The 19,546-nt window shown below is 42.7% G+C and overlaps 1 protein-coding gene across 4 annotated transcripts in view; it reads left to right on the forward strand.

Annotated features, from left to right (window-relative positions):
• The window catches only part of UQCC1 (ubiquinol-cytochrome c reductase complex assembly factor 1), a 101,897-nt gene that overhangs the window by 74,367 nt on the left and 7,984 nt on the right, over positions 1-19,546 (forward strand). For all 4 annotated transcript variants that reach the window (XM_040447230.1, XM_040447232.1, XM_040447233.1 and 1 more), the window contains one exon: positions 15,948-16,025. In XM_040447230.1, the coding sequence (XP_040303164.1) occupies positions 15,948-16,025 (78 nt within the window). The remainder of the gene's footprint in view (positions 1-15,947; positions 16,026-19,546) is intronic.

Genomic DNA, 19,546 nt, shown 5'->3' on the forward strand with positions numbered 1-19,546 from the left:
TTTTCTTTTCTTTTCTTTTCTTTTCTTTTCTTTTCTTTTCTTTTCTTATTTTAAGTTTATTTATTTATTTTGAGAGAGAGAGACAGCCTGCAAGCGAGGGAGGGGCAGAGAGAGAGGGAGAGAGATTTCCAAGTAGGCTCCGCACTGCCAGTGCAGAGCCCGATGCAGTGCTCAAACCTATAGACCGTGAGATTATGACCTAAGCCAAAATCTAGAGTCAGACACTTAACTGACTGAGCCACCGAGTCAGCCCCAACTCTATTCTTTTCATTACATCATATTATTACCTTTGCCATTCCCTGGAGCTCCCATATATACCCTCCATATACCTTCTTGTGATACAGATCTCTTTTGATCCTTTTCTCTTTAGGTCAGTGTTCTAGTGTCTAGCACAGTGTTTAGTACATAATAGGCCTTTATCAAGTGTTAGTGGTTGAGTGAGTGAAATCACAGAGTCTATTCCTAACTCATTATCAGAATGAGAATCAGCGGGCTCCCATCCTATCCCCACATCAGGACACCATACACAGCACTGGGCAGTATTCATATTATGAGCCTTGAATGACAGGATTAGGGCAATAGCACTAAAATTATTATCTAACATTCTGTGTATTTTATTTTGCCTATTGCCTATGTATTTTATTTTGCCTATTTGGCCTATTGCCTATTTCACAACAGGCAAGTACATTCTACTTCCTAGAATGTAAGCTCCAGGAGTTCAAGTATTCTCTCTCTCTCTCTCTCTCTTTTTTTTAAGATTAAAAAAAAATTTCTTTTTAATGTTTATTTATTTTTGAGATAGAGAGAGACAGAAACAGAGTGCGAGCTGGGGAGGGGCAGAGAGAAAGGGAGACACAAGATCCGAAGCAGGCTCCAGGCTCCAGGCTCTGAGCTGTTAGCACAGAGCCCGATCCAGGGCTTGAACCCACAAACCGTGAGATCATGACCTGAGCCGAAGTCGGACACTTAGCTGACAGAGCCACCTAGGCGCCCCTTAAGATTTTATTTTTAAGTAATCTCTACACCCATTGTGGGGCTTGAACTCACAACCCCGAGATCAAGAGTTGCATGCTCTACAGACTGAGCCTGCCGAGCAGCCCTGTATTGTCTCATATTTATTGCTATAGCTTCAACTCCTAGAACACTGTTTGGGGGATGGTTAACACTGAATATACATTTGTTGATGATGAAGGCACTATTGAATTTCTTTTTCCCTTCAGGTTCAGCATCATTATTAATTTTATGGCTCTATTAAGGATTGTTTTATTCACTTATTTAGGGAACATTTTTTTTTTATTTTTTTTTAACGTTTATTTATTTTTGAGGAGAGAGGCAGAGCACGAGTCGGGGAGGGACAGAAAGAAAGAGGGAGACACAGAATCCGAAGCAGGCTCCAGGCTCTGAGCTGTCAGCACAGAGCCTGATGTGAGGCTCAAACCCACGAACCGCGAGATCACGACCTGAGCCGAAGTCGGACGCCCAACTGACTGAACCGCCCAGGTGCCCCATATTTAGGGAACATCCTCACTGTATGCTAATCTGCAAATGCTGTTGGTAGAGAGTGCACCAGAGAGATCTTACAGGGCTTACAGTCTCTAGCCTATACCAAAAAGAGAAATGAAATTGAATTTTTCCTGGGTTAGGTTCTAAACTAAATAGATAAACAAGTAAGATTTGAGTTCACCTGTTTTTTTGCTTGTTTTGTTGTATTTTTGCTGCAGCCTTCTGGAGAAGCTGGCCCAGCCCAGGGCTGAGTGTGATGGCGGGATGGTACTGGAAACTAGGCAGCCCCCAGAGGCTGAAGAGAGGGATGGAGACTGGCAGCCCTGGCTCCAGTGGAGGAGTGGGTTGGGTTTGTAACTTGCTTTCTAAGGCAGAATCAGTGGTTGAGAGCCCTCGGGCACCAAAGCCAGACTGGGCTCAGATGCCATCCCAGCCGTGTGACCTTGGGTAAGGTCCTTAGTCTCTGTGCCTCCATTTTTTTTCTCTGTAAAATAGGGATAGCTATAGTACCTACCTCACCTTAGAGCATTATGGAGGTTTAACAGAGTTATCACGTGTGAGAATTTTTGAACAGTGCCTGGGGGCTAGGCAGATGTTTGCAGATACTCATTTTGTTACTTATTGTTAAGTATTTTTATGTCACATGGTAATGTAGAAAGAAAAAATAAAGGCAGTTTTACATAATTTAGATGGAAAAACTGAGTTTCAGAGATTTGTCTTTGAGAGTCACAAGGTGGCAAAATGGAGCTGACTGAGCCCAGAATTTACTTAGATTTCAAAGCATTTCTAAGGTCTGAGTGGGACTTGTTGAAGACAAATCACTAGAGAGAGCAACTCTTTAATAGATACAGCATTCCAACTGAGGCTTTCTTTTTTCTTTGGATAAAATGTTTACCCTTTTAGTAACCTTTTACTGAAAAAAGAGGCCAAAAAGAATTAGCTTATAGAGACAAGTGTCCATTCCATTTCCTGGGAATCTGAACGTTACTGTTTGTCTCACCATTGACTGCCTCATTACTTGTGCAAGAGTACCTCTACTAGAATTCAGGCTCAGCCATTCCCAGGATACTTCAGCAGGATTCTATCAGGTGGATGGCAGTTCTGTTTGAGCCTTAAGACAAAAAGAATGTTGGACTAGGAATCAGATGGCATTGTTTCTCTGAACATCTTGACTGTCCATGAGCTGGGTGATAATTGGTAAGTCACCTTTCTGACTCATTTCTCTCCCTCTACTCTCTCCCCCTGCTCATATGCATTTCTACATTTCTACAGCAGGGAACATCCTCTTTCTCAGGTTACCACAGGATCGGTGTTTTGGAAATTGTATGATTCTGAGCAATAAACAGTAAGGAAACAGCAGTGAAAGACCAGCATTCTTTATGACCTGCAGAGAACAATGGAAATGTCCACCTTACTGTTTGGAGCTGTATGTAGACTTGGTCTGACCTGTTTGGGGCTGTAGACTTTGGTCTGACCTCCTCTCCTCAGCTGGAGTCACTAGTTAACGTGTGATTCAGTTGATTAGGGTGGCCCATCTCTTTTGCTCCCCATTACTGCAGAGAAGGAGAAGACAGGACTGTTTTGTAAAAAATGCTAGAAATCTCAAGACTGGGAAGGGCATAGATCCTCAGGAAATGTTTTCCAGGCAACATGATGTCTGTCTTGGAATTGCTGAGTGGGAAAGGATTGTGGCTGGAGTCAGTGAGCTCAGTGTTGCCTCCAGGTCTTCTGGGATATTTAGATCTTCAGTACACAGGACAAGTGACAGTGCCCAGGCTCCATTAGCAAAGAACTTACTAATTTGTTAATTATCCATTTTAATTTTTTTTTTCAACGTTTTTTATTTATTTTTGGGACAGAGAGAGACGGAGCATGAACGGGGGAGGGGCAGAGAGAGAGGGAGACACAGAATCGGAAACAGGCTCCAGGCTCCGAGCCATCAGCCCAGAGCCCGATGCGGGGCTCGAACTCACGGACCGCGAGATTGTGACCTGGCTGAGGTCGGACGCTTAACCGACTGCGCCACCCAGGCGCCCCTAATTATCCATTTTAAGCTGTTTCGTTTATAAGTCTGTGCTTTTGAGATGGCTGGTTATTGATGGGGAACAAGCATCCTGTAGTGTTCTACAGTTCCCAGTCTGCCTAAATTTAATAAAAAGTCATTTAGGGGTGCCTGGACGGCTTGGTCTGGACTTCGGCTCAGATCATGATCTCGCGGTCGGGGGTTCAAGCCCCACGTTGGGCTCTGTGCAGGCATCTCAGCTCAGAGCCTGGAGCTGCTTCAGATTCTGAGTCTCCCTCTAACTTTGCCCCTCCCCACTCATGCTTTGTCTCTCTCCCTCTCTCTCTCTCTCTCTCTCTCTCTCTCTCTTTCTCTTTCTCTCTCAAAAATGAATAAACATTAAAACTTAAAAAAAAAATCATTTAAAAAGCAGCATCATGCCTGCAGCTTTTCTGCACGCGTAAATGCAGTCATGAGGTCCATGGTGCATTTGGGAGCCCGCAAGTGTCTCTGGAAACCTAAGGTGTGTCAGCATCCTGCTGACAGTAATCAGACCTCATGACTGCAGGTAGAATGCAGAGGCCCCAGAGGGATGATATCCCTTGACTGGTAGTGAACAGATTACTGGGAACGGGGATCAGCTCTAGGCCCTGATGTTCTGTACTCCTGCTCCGCTGGAGACGCCTGCCGGGCTCTAGCTAAGTACACATCTTGCTCATATTACATCTTGTTCAAGTAAGATTTTCCATTACCACAACACAGGAGACATTGAGGGCACTGTGATTGCTAAAACCCTACAGGACTGGTTGTCTGCCCTTAGTGCTACCAGGGTCAGAAAGTCATCAGCTTATGATTACATATAACTGTTATATTCTTTTTTTCAGCTAGCATTCAGTGAGGTCTGATTATGTGCAAGTCATGGCCTCCTCACCTTTTCCCCTCCACACCCACTGCTGATCCTGCTATAGACATTTCTCTTAAAAGCATTCCTTCCTCTTTATTCCTGTTGCCATTTATGCCAATTCAGTTCCTTACCAACTCTCACTTACACCATTGCTGCAGCCTCCTCTAGTATTCCTTTTTTTTGAGAGAGAGAGAGCACATGCATGTGCACGAGAGTGCACGTGAGCAGGGGGAGAGGGGCAGAAGGAGAGAGAATCTCAAGCAGGCTCCATGCTCAGTGTGGAGCCCGACGTGGGGCTCAATCCCACAACCCTGGGGTCATGACTGGAGCCGAAATCAAGAGTCATATGCTCAACTGAATCACCCAGGCACCCTATCTCTTCTGGTGTTCCTGCCTCCGGTCTTTCCCCCAACTTTGTGGTCTGTACTTTATACTTCTAGGGTTAATTTTCAGGAACAAATCCGTCGATGCAACTTCCCTGTGCTTAGACCTCTTCATGTGGCATTCAGGGCCATTTCCGGTCAAACATATACTGACTGCCTTTCTCCAGTTCTGCCTTCTGCTTCTTCCCATCATGGCATCTCTGTTACAGATTTTTCTCTGAAAATGCAGTATTTGTTCACCTCTTTGTGGCTTTGCACATACCATTCTTTCAGTCTGAAAAGTAATAATCCCTGTTCACCCTTTAATACCTAATATAATAAATGTTGCTTCATCTCTGAAGCCTCTTAGCCCTGAGACTCACCATTGCCATTTTTTACAGTGTGCTAGGTGTTATAATCATTTGTGTGTGGAATCTCTTTCACATGAGACCACAGACTTCTTCAGGATAGGTACTATGTTTCATTCATCCTTCATGTCTACTGCATACCGTAATCCCTTGAATATAGTAGGCACTCAGTATATCCTTATTGAACATGTACCAGGCAGTGTAGAATTCTGCACCCAGACAGCTTACAGTCTAGCAAGGAATATAAGTTACGTCATGAAACTGCTGCTCAGAACGGGATAGGTATTGTAAGAGAGGCTTTAATGTATGTACGTGGTTAAGTCACAGATTGAAATTCTTGTGTGAGAAGAATCATTGTAATTGGAATTTTCTTTTTTCTTATTGTAGTAAAATATACATGACATAGTATTTGTCATTTTAACCATTCATAAGTGTACAATTTGGTGGCATTAAATGTATTCACAATATTATGTAGCCATCACCTGTCTATCCCAATTTTTTTATCATCCCCAACAAAAATTCCCTCATTTCCACTTCCGCCAACGCCTTGTAGCCTCTATGCCTATCCTAGGTACTTCATATAAGTGGAAATCATACAACATTTGTCCTTCTCTGTCTGAGTTATTTCATCAAGTGTAATATTTTCTTTTTTTTTTCTTTTTTTAAAAAATTCTTTTTTAACGTTTATTTATTTTTGAGACAGAGAGACAGAGCATGAATGGGGGAGGGGCAGAGAGAGAGGGAGACACAGAATCGGAAGCAGGCTTCAGGCTCTGAGCCATCAGCCCAGAGCCCGACGCGGGGCTCGAACTCACGGGCCGCGAGATCGCGACCTGAGTTGAAGTCGGACGCCTAACCGACTGAGCCACCCAGGCGCCCCTGAAATGTAATATTTTCAAGGTACATCTATGTTGTAGCATATATCCATTTCATTCCTTTTTAGGGCTGAATAGTATTCCATTGCATGTAGATACCACATTTTGTGTATCCGTTCATCTGTTGATGTATGCGTAGGTTGTTTCCACCCTTTGGCTATTGTAAATTATGCCGTTATGAACATTGGTGTACAAATATCTGTTTCAGTCTCAGCCTCGATTCTTTGGGATATATACTTAGGAGTGGAATTGCTAGGTCATAGGGTCATTCTGTGTTTAACTTTATGAAAAATCATCAAACTATTTTTCACAACACTGTACTATGTGACATTCTCACCAGCAATGCATGAGAGTTCCAGTTTTTCTACATCCTCCCTAACACATGCTATTTTCCTTTTTTTTAAATTATAGCCATACTAGTAGGTGTGAATGGAATTGTCCTTTGCTTATACTTCAGGTAATTGTCTTACAGATTGGTTCTACCTTGATTTGGGTCATAAATGACCATTAATAAATTAAACTGTTTTCACTTCCCAAATCTTGTATTTAACAACAGGAAACCAAAGCCCGATCAAAACTTTCATGTAGTGGCACTTGTTAGCAGAGCATAAGCCGTTTCTTAAACTTGGAAGTATAGCAGAAGGGCACTTCTTAGAAAGTTTCCTAGTTAGTCTTCCATAGCGCTTGTTACAGAGCAGGCAGGGATCAAAGGTCTGGTAAAGTTTCGCCTGTTCACCTGAGAGACACTACTATCTCGTTAGAATGTTCAGTGAGAGGGGCACGTGGGTAGCTCAGTCAGTAAAGCGTCTGACTTCAGCTCAGGTCATAATCTCACAGTTGGTGAATTCGAACCCGCATTGGGCTCTCTGCTGTCAGCACTGGGCCTGCTTCAGATCCTCTCATCCCCTCTCTCTTTGCCCCTCACCCGTGCTCTCTCTCTCTCTCACACAAATAAATACACATTAAAAAAAAAAAAAAAAAAAAAAAGAATGATCAGCGAGAGAGAAAAAACTCAATTGCCCACTTTGTGTTTTCTTACCCTGACAGTCATGAAGTTCTTTCTCTGTTCAATCAGAAGCTCTCCTCCTTACTTCAAACTTCTATCTAAGTATTTTGACTTCAAGTCTAGAATGCTAGCAGATGGTAGTCATGGAACTAGAGGTGGTCTTGAAATATTCCAGTGGAAGAGACTGCTCTGAGAGAGGTGTGGGGTTTTAGAGGCCATGTGAGGACACACTGAAAGGATGGGAGTTGGGCCTCTTCAGGCTACAGTAGTGTTTGGAAACCATGAAAACAGCAGCAGCAAGTACACAAATCTGCTCAACCCTTCCCCAAACCCTTGTACTCAATCTTTGTATTCAAGGGAGCTTTCCTGAAATTTGTAAAGGTGGATGGACGTCACTAATACAAGAGGTAATTATGAGGAATTACCATATTGTGTAATTATGGAGGAATTATGAGGAAATACAAGAGGTAATTAAGAGGAAATACTATATTGATTCATTCTGCAGACATGTGCTGAGCAGTGCACCATCTTTGCCATCAAGGAGCTCACAGTCTAATGCAGTGAGGGAGTGTGGGGGGCAAACTATAAACAGATTAGGAAAATAGTACAATATGCCTTCCTGGTGGAAATATTAAAAACCACGTGAATGAAAAAGCAACAAGCTTTAGGGAACTTGAAAGGCTTCACAGAAAATAAGGTAATGCCTCTTGTGTAAAATGAGGACAATTGTACCCTCTTTTAAGACTGAAAGCTTTTAATACAGTTGCTGGCACATGGTTGGCATTCAACAAATGTTAGCTAATGTTGTTATTATATTATTATGGAGAGGTTATATTGAATTGATGAATGACAATATATCCATTGATTGCAAGCAACAGAAACTGACTTCAGCTAATTTAAGCAAACAAAGTCATTTATTGGAGGCTAACTAGTGCTCACAGAATGGAAAGGAGAGTTTAACAACAGGCCTCGGGAAGCTCAGGGATTGTAGTATTAACTGACAGGAACTTAGTACAGTCTCTTTGGGGTGATCCAACTTTAGCTGCCTTTTATCTTTGGTTATCTCTGCTCAGAAGTAAGAGTCAGATTAGGTTAGCTGGGGCTCCTCTGCCCATCTCTGTGATGAAGGGACAGGTTTCCAGGGTCAGCAGCCTGCCGACTCTTATGAAGTTGGGGAGGGGTAGATCTGGGCCCTAAGAAAGGGATGCCCAGAGTGAGTGATACTCACCTCAGGCAGTATTAGAGTAGTACTTCCAAGATCTGCCGATCCATTGAGACTGATGATGGAAGCAAACAGGCCAAGTCATGGTACAGCCTCTGGGTGTTTCTTTCATCTGTAGAATCATGAATGTCCTGGCTTGTGACCAATGGTAACCCAGTGTGACCATACCTGTCTGATACGCTTCATTGAAATTTCTCTGGTTTCTCCTTGTTTATTCTTAAGTATGGTAGCTAAAACAAAGACTCTTGACTATTACAGTGATAGAGAAAAGAAAAGTTTTTGACCTTTGTACATGGAATTTCTTTTCATATGTCCACGTTACTTTAAAATTTTCTCATTTGTCAGTTCATGATCAGAGATCTGCTCTGGGACTTTATTATAACTACATATGTAGTCAAACCCTTCCTTCATCCTGTTACTTATTATTATTTTGGCCTAGACATGCCACTGTGTATTTGACCTTGTTCAATCTCTTCTTGTTTCTAGGATAACTTTTCAATAATTCATAGTTCTTTGCATTTTACTCTTGTTTTTCAAAGTACCAAAATTAGCAGTTTTAACTTTTTTGCTTGTGTGATTTCTCCATTTCTGATATGATTCATCAGAAGCAGAAATGTATGACATTTTAGGGAAGACACTAGATTTAGGGTCCAGCTGTCTGAGATAAAAGTCCTAGCACTGTCAAAAGCAGGGTGTGACTTTGGGGAAAGTCATTTAACATTTTTGAACTTTTGTTTTCTTGTTTATAGAATCAGGACAACAGTAGCAGTTAGGCTGTGAACTCCTAGAAGGGCAAGGTTATGATTGTGAGGCACAAATAAGATTGTATATATGAACTCATTATCAAATCAAATGTGATATGTGATGTGTTCATGTTACCACTACCACTATCGTAATTATTATCAGCACACATTTTCAGTGGAGACCCCAGAATTATTTCCTTTAGAATTTGGTGCTGTGCTGTCAGTGCTGTTGTTAAAAGTGACTCTTTGAAGTCTATGTTAATATAACCCCTATAACTGGAGTATGCATGAGACTTGTCATGTGGGATTAAATCAAAAATTTCAGAAATCAGAGTAGATTATAGCTGTTACCCTCCTGTTATCTGTATGTTCTGACATAGAAGCAAATTCAATTGGTTTGGGTAGTTTGATCTTCCCAGGACCATAAGGTCCCTCATCAGCTCTTTTCAACATAGTTACAGACTTACTGAGGTGTTTGAATGCCTTGTCAAGTGGGTAAATGACTGTAATTTTCAAGGATGGCTGGCTCTTGCTTTGCTGTTTTCCAAGCCTGAGGAAAAGGCTCCTGTACTTTATAACCATCAGAAATTAAAGCCAGTGGTTCAGCAGGTATGCCTGCCAAACCACGTACCTCATTTTTTATGACATGATCAGGCTATACAAATTTTGAATATGCAGATTCCAAGCTGCTAGGCTGGGATTTTTTAAATAAGTAAGTAAATAAATAATGTATGGATGTATATATGTATTTGGAGACAGAGCGTGTGAGAACGGGGAAGGGGCAGAGAGGGAGAGAGAATCTTAAGCAGGCTCCACACTCAGCATGGAGCCCAACGCGGGGCTTGATCCTAATAAGGGGCTTGATCCCATGACTTTGGGATCATGACCTGAGCTGAAATCAATAGTCGACTGCTCAGCCAACTGAGCCACCCAGGTGTCCCAATAAATAAATAATTGAAAAAAGGCATTTCAGTGTAGTAAGCTTCTCTGTGCCATTAAAAGTTGGAAATCATTTATTAAAATGAGATGTAAGGATTATCTCCTGTTTTAGGTTGGCTTTTCATCACAGCTGAAATATGCTTTACTCAGATGTTCACATCATTTTCTAAAGAGGGAGGAAGACATTGAAACTGTCCATCTTTTCATGTTTTATTATTTTTCCTTTTCTTCTTGGTATTAATACAGTTTCCTCTGGATCTGCCTAACACACACATACACACAGCAGACACACAGAATTTTATTCGTTGTATTTTGCGGTCATTGCTAAAAGAGCCTCGGTAAATCATTTAGTCATAATGCAAGTAAGTGAGTTATCTGCACCCATGTATTTGGTCTCTCCACATACCCTTTCTCTCTTTCTCCTCTCACCCGTTTCTGTGTGTTTCACATAATATTCTACAGTCAGCTCATTTCTAAAATTAAATTTAATAGACTGGTTGATGATCAATGCACATTAGCCTATTGCCATGCAATCAGTGTGGCCCATGGTGTTGACGCTGGAAAGCATTGCTGATGCCATTTCTGACTGCTAGAAAGACCTGACCTGCAATCTTTTGTACTGTGTTGTAGCTTTATGATGAATTTGGTATATTCCTTATGCTTTAGTCAGCAACTCTAGCCCCATTTTATCATTCGTTCATTTCAACAAATTCTGTTTTTGTTTTTGTTTTTTAAAGATTTTGTTTTTTAAGTAACCTCTACGCCCAGTGTGGATCTCGAACTCACAACCCCCAAGATCAGGAGTCACATGCTCCGCCATGCTCCACTAGCCAGGTGCCCGGATTCCAACCAATTCTTATTAACTTGTTACTGTTAGCAACTTTGCCTCAAGCCAGTGGCTGCAAAGCTTCTTCTTACCTTTCATGTGCATCAGTTGTGTTGTCCATACCAGCCTTCTTCCATTCTGTCCTCTCACATCACAGTCACACCATTGCTCCCTCCCCTACACCTCCACCCCCGGCCCAGTTTTCCCAGAAGTGAGGCTTAGCTTACTAGCGATGTCTGATGGATATCAGTAATCGGCCACTGATGACCCATCGGGTGACCCATCTCTAGCCACCATTGGAATTGGGAATCTCTGAGTTGTGTTTACCCAAGACTCTATTAGCTGTTCTTAGTCCTGCCTCTACAAATCACCTAAGTTGTAGGTACATGAAGGGTGGCCACATTATTTATTGTGTTTGTTTCACCATAGATAGCATTGGAGTCAGACTGCTCTGTGTTCTGATTTTGACCCACTGTTTCCTAGCTTCTCAAATGTCAGTTTCCTCTTCTCTAAAGTGCGGATAGTAACAGTACCTGTCTCACAGAGTTAGTCATTGGGAAGGATTAAGTGAGCTCGCATGCTTGGAGCTTTTTGCATGGTTCTTGGCACATGGTAAACAGTGAGCAATGGGACCTGTTTCTGGAATTTTTGTGGCACCATAGACTGAGGAGAGAGGAGGCTTTGCAGAAAGTATAATTTATAAACTATGTCTTAGAGGATAAGAAGGAGTTAGCATCCCAGTAGATAACGAAGGCAGAAAGATTGCCAGCAACAATATGCTTAAGAGAGCAAGGCGTATTTGTGGAAGTAGCACATAGTTTGCTCTGACTGAAGAGTCAGCCGAAAGTGGGGAGGTGGGAGGAGGTGAGGCAGGAAAGATGACCAAGAACCAGATCACAAAGAACCTTGTAGAGCTCATGGAGGAGTTTAAACCTGATCTTCCGTCATTCCCTCCATCCACATAATCTGGTTCCTCTGTTAAGCAGTCACATAAACGTCTTTAAGAGCAGCAACAGCAAAAAGGGGAAAGAGGGCAGCGAATTGGCCTCAAATGAACTGGCGTGTCTTTAAAGCTAATATTCCTCCTTGCGAATACGATATTAATTAAACATGTGCCTTGCAAGATTCATTATTGTTTTGCTTGTGTTCCCTGTTGGTTGTCTCATTCATTAATCTGCTGATTAGTAACCCTGAACTCTTGCATCTCCCCACCCCCTTTTTGGCATTCCCTTTTTAATATACTGTGCTGTTCCCCCTGGGATGTAAACTCCAGGACCCGTCCCTGGCCTGCTCGTGTTTGTTTTCTTTGCCCCTTGTGCCTGCCTCTGCTATAACATTTGTAGTATGTGTTAAGTAATCCTTAAGGTAACATTTTTATTATGTCATAAAAAGTGCATGGCAAATATATTATAACTCATGGACTTTGTTTAAAAATGAACGGATAATTTATTGAGTGTGTTACATGAGCCTTGCTCCCCTCCCCATTTCAGCTGAGACTTGCTGCTCATTTAGCCTCGCCTCCTATTGAGTGCTCCCACCCTGTGACATGCTGGGAAAGCAGACCCATGGTTGGCTAGAAATGACATCATAGTTTATGTACTCAATAAAAATTTAATTAAGTCATTACAGGAATTGCAGTCATCATTTAACCCTCTGATTTCTTCTGTTTAGTTTATTATTAAACATTCAGTAATACCAGTCACCAAATCCTGATGGCTTATAAAATATCTGCATGAATTTTAATAGCTTAAATAAATGGGAAAATATGAGTAACTGATATAAAAGGAACCTTTTCCTTGTGGTGGTACTGTATGTATGGGTTTTTTATGAAAAGCAAAGCATTATGAAAAGGATAAGAGTTTACTAGGAGAACAGCCCAATGCTATCTGGGAGGAGTTTCTCATTTGGTTTGTCCCATCTGTGTATTCATGGGCAGGGCGCTCCCTACAGAATCATCTGGCAGTGGGGACACAGAACCTGCACACCAACAAACAAAAGCTTCAGTGAGGAAATAAAATCCCAACAGAGGTTCACCAGAGGGAATATCCAGCTCCCTGCCTGTAGCTGCTGGACTGGCTAGAAAGGCCCCTTTGGGATGAGTCCAGTAGTTCAGGAAGCTGTTCTCACTCACCCTCACCTGTTGCCTGCAGATCATGTGTCTGCACTGATCGAGCTTCCACCCTCTTCCAGGAAGGGCCCTTTTCATGATCTAATCCAGCCTGGGTGATGATATCTGAAAGCCATTCCTAGCTGTGGCTGCTTGCCATCTCAGTTAGAGGGGAGAGGGAGAGGCAACTGGAGTTAGAATATGGGACTGGAGGTCCCATACATACAGGTCACTGGAGTTAGAATATGGGACTGGAGGTAGCTGGAGCCTTGCTAATAGGGAATTCTTGTCCCGCTGTCCATTCTTCCTGGGTCATAGCCAGCCAGAATGCAGGTGCATCCCAAGAGGAGAAAGTGTGTGTGTATGTATGTATGTAACTGGACCTTGCTGAAAACTGAGGTTTGCAGATTAATGTGTTGGTGATCTCTGGAAATGCCCTACAGATGGTGAAATAGGTAAAGCATTCATCTAGAAATCAGGTTCTAATCCTGGCTCTGACATTAACTTTATGTGTGACCTCAGACAAGTGCCTACCCCTTTTTGGGTGCCAGTTCACTATTTCCTCAGAGGAATCGAGCTAGGTGATCTCTGAAGGGCCTTCCAGCTCTACAGCTCACTAGTTAGATGCAACACATAAACCAGTTCTGCTGAGCAGGTTCAGTGAATGTTTGCCTCAGAGAGATTTGCCTTTGTGTTTGACATCTCTGACGTCTGTCGGTGGCTCTGATTTTTCTTGCACGATTAGGAGAATAACTTGTATGGGAGTAGGGAGAGCTCCAAAATGGGTATCAGCAGGTGTGGGTTGTAGTCCCATCCTCATATTTCAGAAGGAACGAACTCTAGCTCTGGCTTGTTTCTGGACTCTTCCTTTCGCCTCAGCCCATTTTGGAAGATGGTGTAAGAAGTTAGGCAGTATATATTTTTGAAATTTCAGAAACATGCAGGGTACTCAAGCAGCAAAAAAGGGGAAACAAAAGGGTGTCATTGGACAAAACATACTATGCTTGGCCCTCAGACCCTGGTAAGGATGCAGTCATCCACCTGCCAGTCTTAAACCCTGCTCTGGGCCAGGCCCTGGACTAGGTGTCAAGGGTGCCAAGGTTAATCAGACAGAGTTTGTTATGACCCTTGAGTAGCTCACAGACTAGTGGGAGAAACAGGTACATAAGCAACTCTAAACCATATTGTGCATCCAGAGGAAGAGTGTGGACAGAGCTCTGGGAACATGAAGGCTGGAGGTATGATTTGGCTTGGGTTGAATGTAGGAGGGAAAGGCCATGGATTGTACTACCAGCTGCATCCAGTCTCACAGTTTCCAGTCTTGAGTGTCACCATTCTCTCTTCCTTTTGAAAATTATCCCTGACTATTGGAACTGGTTTTAGTTTTTGTAAATAAACCAGAAGGTATTACTCATAATTCATTGCATTGGCAGAGCACTTTACAGCTTACTGAGGCTTTCGGCATACATTGTTGAATTAATGAATGAATACATGCTCATTCACTTGCTATTTAAACCAGCGATGTGTGCAGGGCGTTCGAAAGGCAAGGAAATAGACTCAGAAAGGTTATTGGATTTGCCCAAGATCGTCACATCCTGTGAATATAGCGGAATTAGAACTTCAACCCAGGTTTTCTGACTAAATCCAGGTCCTTTCACTACTTCTTTCTGCTCTTCTTCAGAGACCAGTTATGAACCACAGGATTAAATCAATCAGTCTTTGGTTTTTGATCCAAAATAAAATCATCTTGCTGAAGGCAGGAACCTGATGAAATATAAGCACATGGACTTGGATTCAAACTGACTGGATACTCATCTCAGCTTTATTATTAATTTGCTGTGGCACCTTGGGCCAGTCACTTTACCTGCTTTAAGCCCAGTTTTCTTTGTCCATAAAAATGTGACTATAGCACATCTACCACCTGAGTTCCAGTGTCAGTTAGAGGAGATGATGTCCATAAAGCACATGGCGCATACCAGCTGCTCAGTAAATGGTCAGGATTGTTAACCATAAATCTTACTCTCCATGTAAAGTTCCATATAACTTTTGGCTGTTTCTAAAACCTGTCAGTTTAAATACTCAGTGCTTATTGCACATTACACCAGGCTTTCTGCTCTGCCCCAGCAAGGAATGAAACAGAGACCCTGCTCAAGCATATTCCTAGAGGTCTGGAGGTCAGAGTTTTGACCCTACTGAAGACATTTGGTGAGGGCCCACCTGGCCGTTCTCTGAGAGTAGTTCCTCCATGGTGTCAATGGTCTCACTGCAATTGTATTTGAAAGCAGTCTCTCAAGATTAACAGCCTTACTGCTTCTGCCCAACTTGTTCTCTTCTCCTCTGCATAGCCTCAGGGGCTCTCCTTTCTCCTCCTGTCTCCTGGTCCTGCCTCTCTCCCTCCTCTTTGCACCTCTGACAACTTCCTTCTGTCTTTCACCACCACAGGCTCCTTTCAGTAGCCCTTCGACATTTCCTAACCTGGTTCCACCATACCTTTCCAGTTTCTTCCCATTTGCCTTCCCTGGCACTTCCCAAATATTTTCTTCCCTGCCTCTGCACCTTGGCACACCATGTTCCCTCTGTCTAGAATATCCTCTCTCCTTCATGGTCCACGTAAGTCTTACCTCCAGGAGAACTCTTTCCCTGCTCCCAGAGCAGAGATCATTTGTACTAAAATTCCTCTATTGCTCACCACTTCTGGAATAGAATTTGAGGTAACATACTGCAGTTTAATTGTTTTTTACATACCTGTTTTTCCATACTAGACGGTTTGCTCCTTCAGCTGAGAAACATTTCTTACACTTTGTGTTCATAGGGTCTAGCAAAAAGCCTGACACATACCTGTGGCTCAGTTCACTAAAGTGACTTACTGATTTGTGTAATTTAGGATCAAAATCTAAAAGAAACTGTCAAATGGGGGAGGGGGAGAATCCAGACAGATCAGGGAAATGAGGGTGGACTAGCAGTTCGCTCTGTTAGGGGCCTTCTCTCTTTGTTCTACTAAGAGTCTATGATAGTTAAGAGGCAAAAATCATATTTTTTGTTTCTTTCCCCTTTTTTCATACTTTTGTTTTTGTCATTTTGTTTCTGTAGGTTAATTCTTATATCCTGAAGAAGAATATGATCCTTATGACAAACAATTTCTATGCAGCCATCTTGGGATATGATGAGGTAAAGTCATTTGCCAAGCCTTAAGCAGAACATGGGCTTCCCCCAACAAAAGACTTTTTTGATGAGAAACTCTGAGGAAACATTCAAGGGGACATCATCACTCACTACCCACTATTATGGCTTGGTATTTATTTCCTCATCTTCATTGACCTGGCAACAGGAATGACTCTGCCCAGAAGTTTGCCTAGTGCTTGGGAAAGAAAGCACTATAGAATATGGTCAAATCATTCAACTAGAAGCATTTCTTGAGTCCTTGTCAGGTGCTGGATGTAGCGACAAAGGCAAATCAGTCATTCTCTTGGCCCCAGGTGCCACCAGAGACAGGAAGACACACACATGTAAACAGCATGGTCTGCCAGACAAATCACACAGTCTTTTAACTTTAATTATAAAAGCAATCTGTAGGGGTGCCTGGGTGGCTCAGTCGGTAAAGCGACTGACTATGGCTCGGGCCATGATCTCACGGCTAATGAGTTCGAGCCCTGCATGAGGCTCTGTGCTGACAGCTTAGAGCCTGGAACCTGCTTTGGATTCTATGTCTACCTCTCTTTCACTCCCTCTTTCACTCCTGCTCACGTTCTTTCTCTCTCTCAAAAGTAAATAATACATTTAAATAATTTTAAAAATGAAATAAAAGCAATATATACTCATCAGAAACTCATAAAACTGTACATAAGTGGTTGAAGTAGAAAATAGAAGGCCCCATTCTCTCCTGCCCAATTCCCTGCCCCAGAGGAAAACTTTGTTAATAGTTTACTGGGTGTCCTGCCAGACGTTACCTTTGCATGCACAAGCACATATATATTTATTTTCTTTACACAAATGGAAGTTACACTACATACACTATCCTCTACCTTGCCTTTTTCAGTGAACAATGTATCTTTGACACCCATCCATGTCAGAACATTTAGATCTGTCTCATCCAATTTACCAATAATTTTTAATGTTTATTTATTTTTGAGAGAGAGGGAGAAGGAGACACAGAATCCGAAGCAGGCTCTAGGCTCTGAACTGTCAGCACAGAGCCTGATGTGGCGCTTGAACCCACAACCTATGAGATCATGACCTGAGCCAAAGTCGGATGCTTAACTGACTGAGCCACCCAGATGCCCTTCAAATTTACCATTTTTAAGTGCACATGTCAGTGGCCTTAAGTACATTCACATTGTTGAGCAACAGTCACCACCATGTGTTTCCAGAACTTTTCCATCTTCCCAAACTGAAGCTCTGTCCCCCTTAAAACCCTTACTCTTCCCTCAGCCTCCTCCCAGGCCCTAGGAACCACCACCACCTACTTTCTGTCTCTATGAATTTGAATACTCTTGAGTACCTCATGTTAGTGGAATCATACAGGTTTTATTCTTTTGCTCCTGGCTTACTTCACTTAGTGTAATGTCCTCAAGCTTCATCTATGTTAGAGCATGTGTCTCATCTTTTCCCCCTAGCTGTTACTACAGAAATTTCAAACACATCGAAAAGATGAAAGAATGGTGTAATGAACACCTATATGTGCACTGCCAGTATTCATCATACCTCATCTATTTAACAAAACATGCTTTTATGCTCATTTTGTGGTGACCTCCAGATTGAATGCAAGCATCACCCCTTCTGGGAAACAGGCCTGGAACCGCCCTAGGCTCAGTTCCTTCCACCTTCCCTGGACTCCACTTGCTACATTAGTGTTAACTGTCATCCTGGCTGGGTGGGGACTCCTGGGTAGTGGCAGTCTCTACTGTGTTTGCATTTCTACTGCCTAGTAGCATGATACTTGGCGTGTGGTAGGGGAAGAATGAGGAAGGGAGAAAATGCATAAAGGATGAAAATAGGAAACTAGAGTTCAGGCTGGGGGAAGTGTCATCAGCCTGAAGATAATAATTAAAGCCAGGAAATAAGCTTACAAAAAAATTAAGGGGTTTGGTTAGGATCTTGATTCTCAGTCTGCCAGATATCTTCAGTTATCGGAGAGCAATTTAGATTGCATACCACACATTGAACCATAGCCTACCACACATAACATTGATTGAACATGAGCCTTGCAGGAGTGGGATGGGAGTTGAGAAAAACTGCTTAGGATCTACACATTGTTTTTTGTTTTTTGTTTTTTATTTGTTTTTTATTTTTTTTTCAACGTTTTTTTATTTATTTTTGGGACAGAGAGAGACAGAGCATGAACGGGGGAGGGGCAGAGAGAGAGGGAGACACAGAATCGGAAACAGGCTCCAGGCTCCGAGCCATCAGCCCAGAGCCTGATGCGGGGCTCGAACTCACGGACCGCGAGATCGTGACCTGGCTGAAGTCGGATGCTTAACCGACTGCGCCACCCAGGCGCCCCTGGTTTTTTTTTTTTAATGTTTATTTCTTTTTTGAGAGAGAAAGACAGCGTGTGAGTGGGAGAGGTGCAGAAAGAGAGGGAGACACAGAATCCGAAGCAAGTTCCAGGCTCCGAGCTGTCAGCACAGAGCCCAACACAGGGCTCAAACCCACAAACTATGAGATCATGACCTGAGCTAAAGTAAGACGCTTAAGTGACTGAGCCATCCAGGCACCCCTACACGTTAATTGTTAAATTAGTTGCATTCTGACTTCAGAAAGCTTACAGTGTATAGAAGAATGAGACTTAGAATTGAAGAAATATAACTATTAGCATTTTTTTGAGTTCTTTATTGCATATGGCTCAGTTGATTCCTTTCACCAATATTAATAAAGGTGTTCTGAATTGTGTCTCTTTTCTGTCCCTCCTATCCCAGTCCATCCGGGCAGAGCCATCTTATAGACATGCCTGATCACAAGAGTCTCCTGGGGAGCTCTTCAAATCAAATTCTTGAGTACCTCCCTGAAGGTTCTGGTTCAATAGGAGTGAGGCCTGGTATTTTAGCAAGCACCCCAGGTGACTGTTTAGAGTGGGAAAGTTTGGGAAATATACTAATTACCTGGGGCACTTTTTAGAAATACCATTGTTTGGGCCCTATCTCCCAAAAGTTCTAAAATAACTGCTCTAGGTGGGCATCTGTTGTGAAAGTTGCCCAGGTAATTTTAATGTGCATACAAATCACCTAGGTAAAACACAGATTCTGACTCAGCAAGTCTGGAGTGAGGCCTGAGATTCTGCGTGGCAGACGAGCCGCAGGTGACATGGTGCAGCCATCTGCAGACCACACTGCAAGTCATGGGCTCGAGAGCTGTCCTAAGACTAGTCACATGCAGCTATTTTGATTTAAATTCCTTAGGGGCGCCTGGGTGGCGCAGTCGGTTAAGCGTCCGACTTCATCCAGGTCGCGATCTCGCGGTCCATGGGTTCGAGCCCCGCGTCAGGCTCTGGGCTGATGGCTCGGAGCCTGGAGCCTGTTTCCGATTCTGTGTCTCCCTCTCTCTCTGCCCCTCCCCCGTTCATGCTCTGTCTCTCTCTGTCCCACAAATAAATAAAAACGTTGAAAAAAAATAAAAAAAAATAAAAAAATAAATTCCTTAAATAAAATTGAAAATTCAGTCCCACTGGCTACATTTCAGGTGCTCAATAACTT

This window comes from Herpailurus yagouaroundi, unplaced genomic scaffold, assembly GCF_014898765.1.
Source record: "Herpailurus yagouaroundi ecotype Mexico unplaced genomic scaffold, PumYag 196, whole genome shotgun sequence".
In the NCBI taxonomy this organism is placed as follows: domain Eukaryota; kingdom Metazoa; phylum Chordata; class Mammalia; order Carnivora; family Felidae; genus Herpailurus; species Herpailurus yagouaroundi.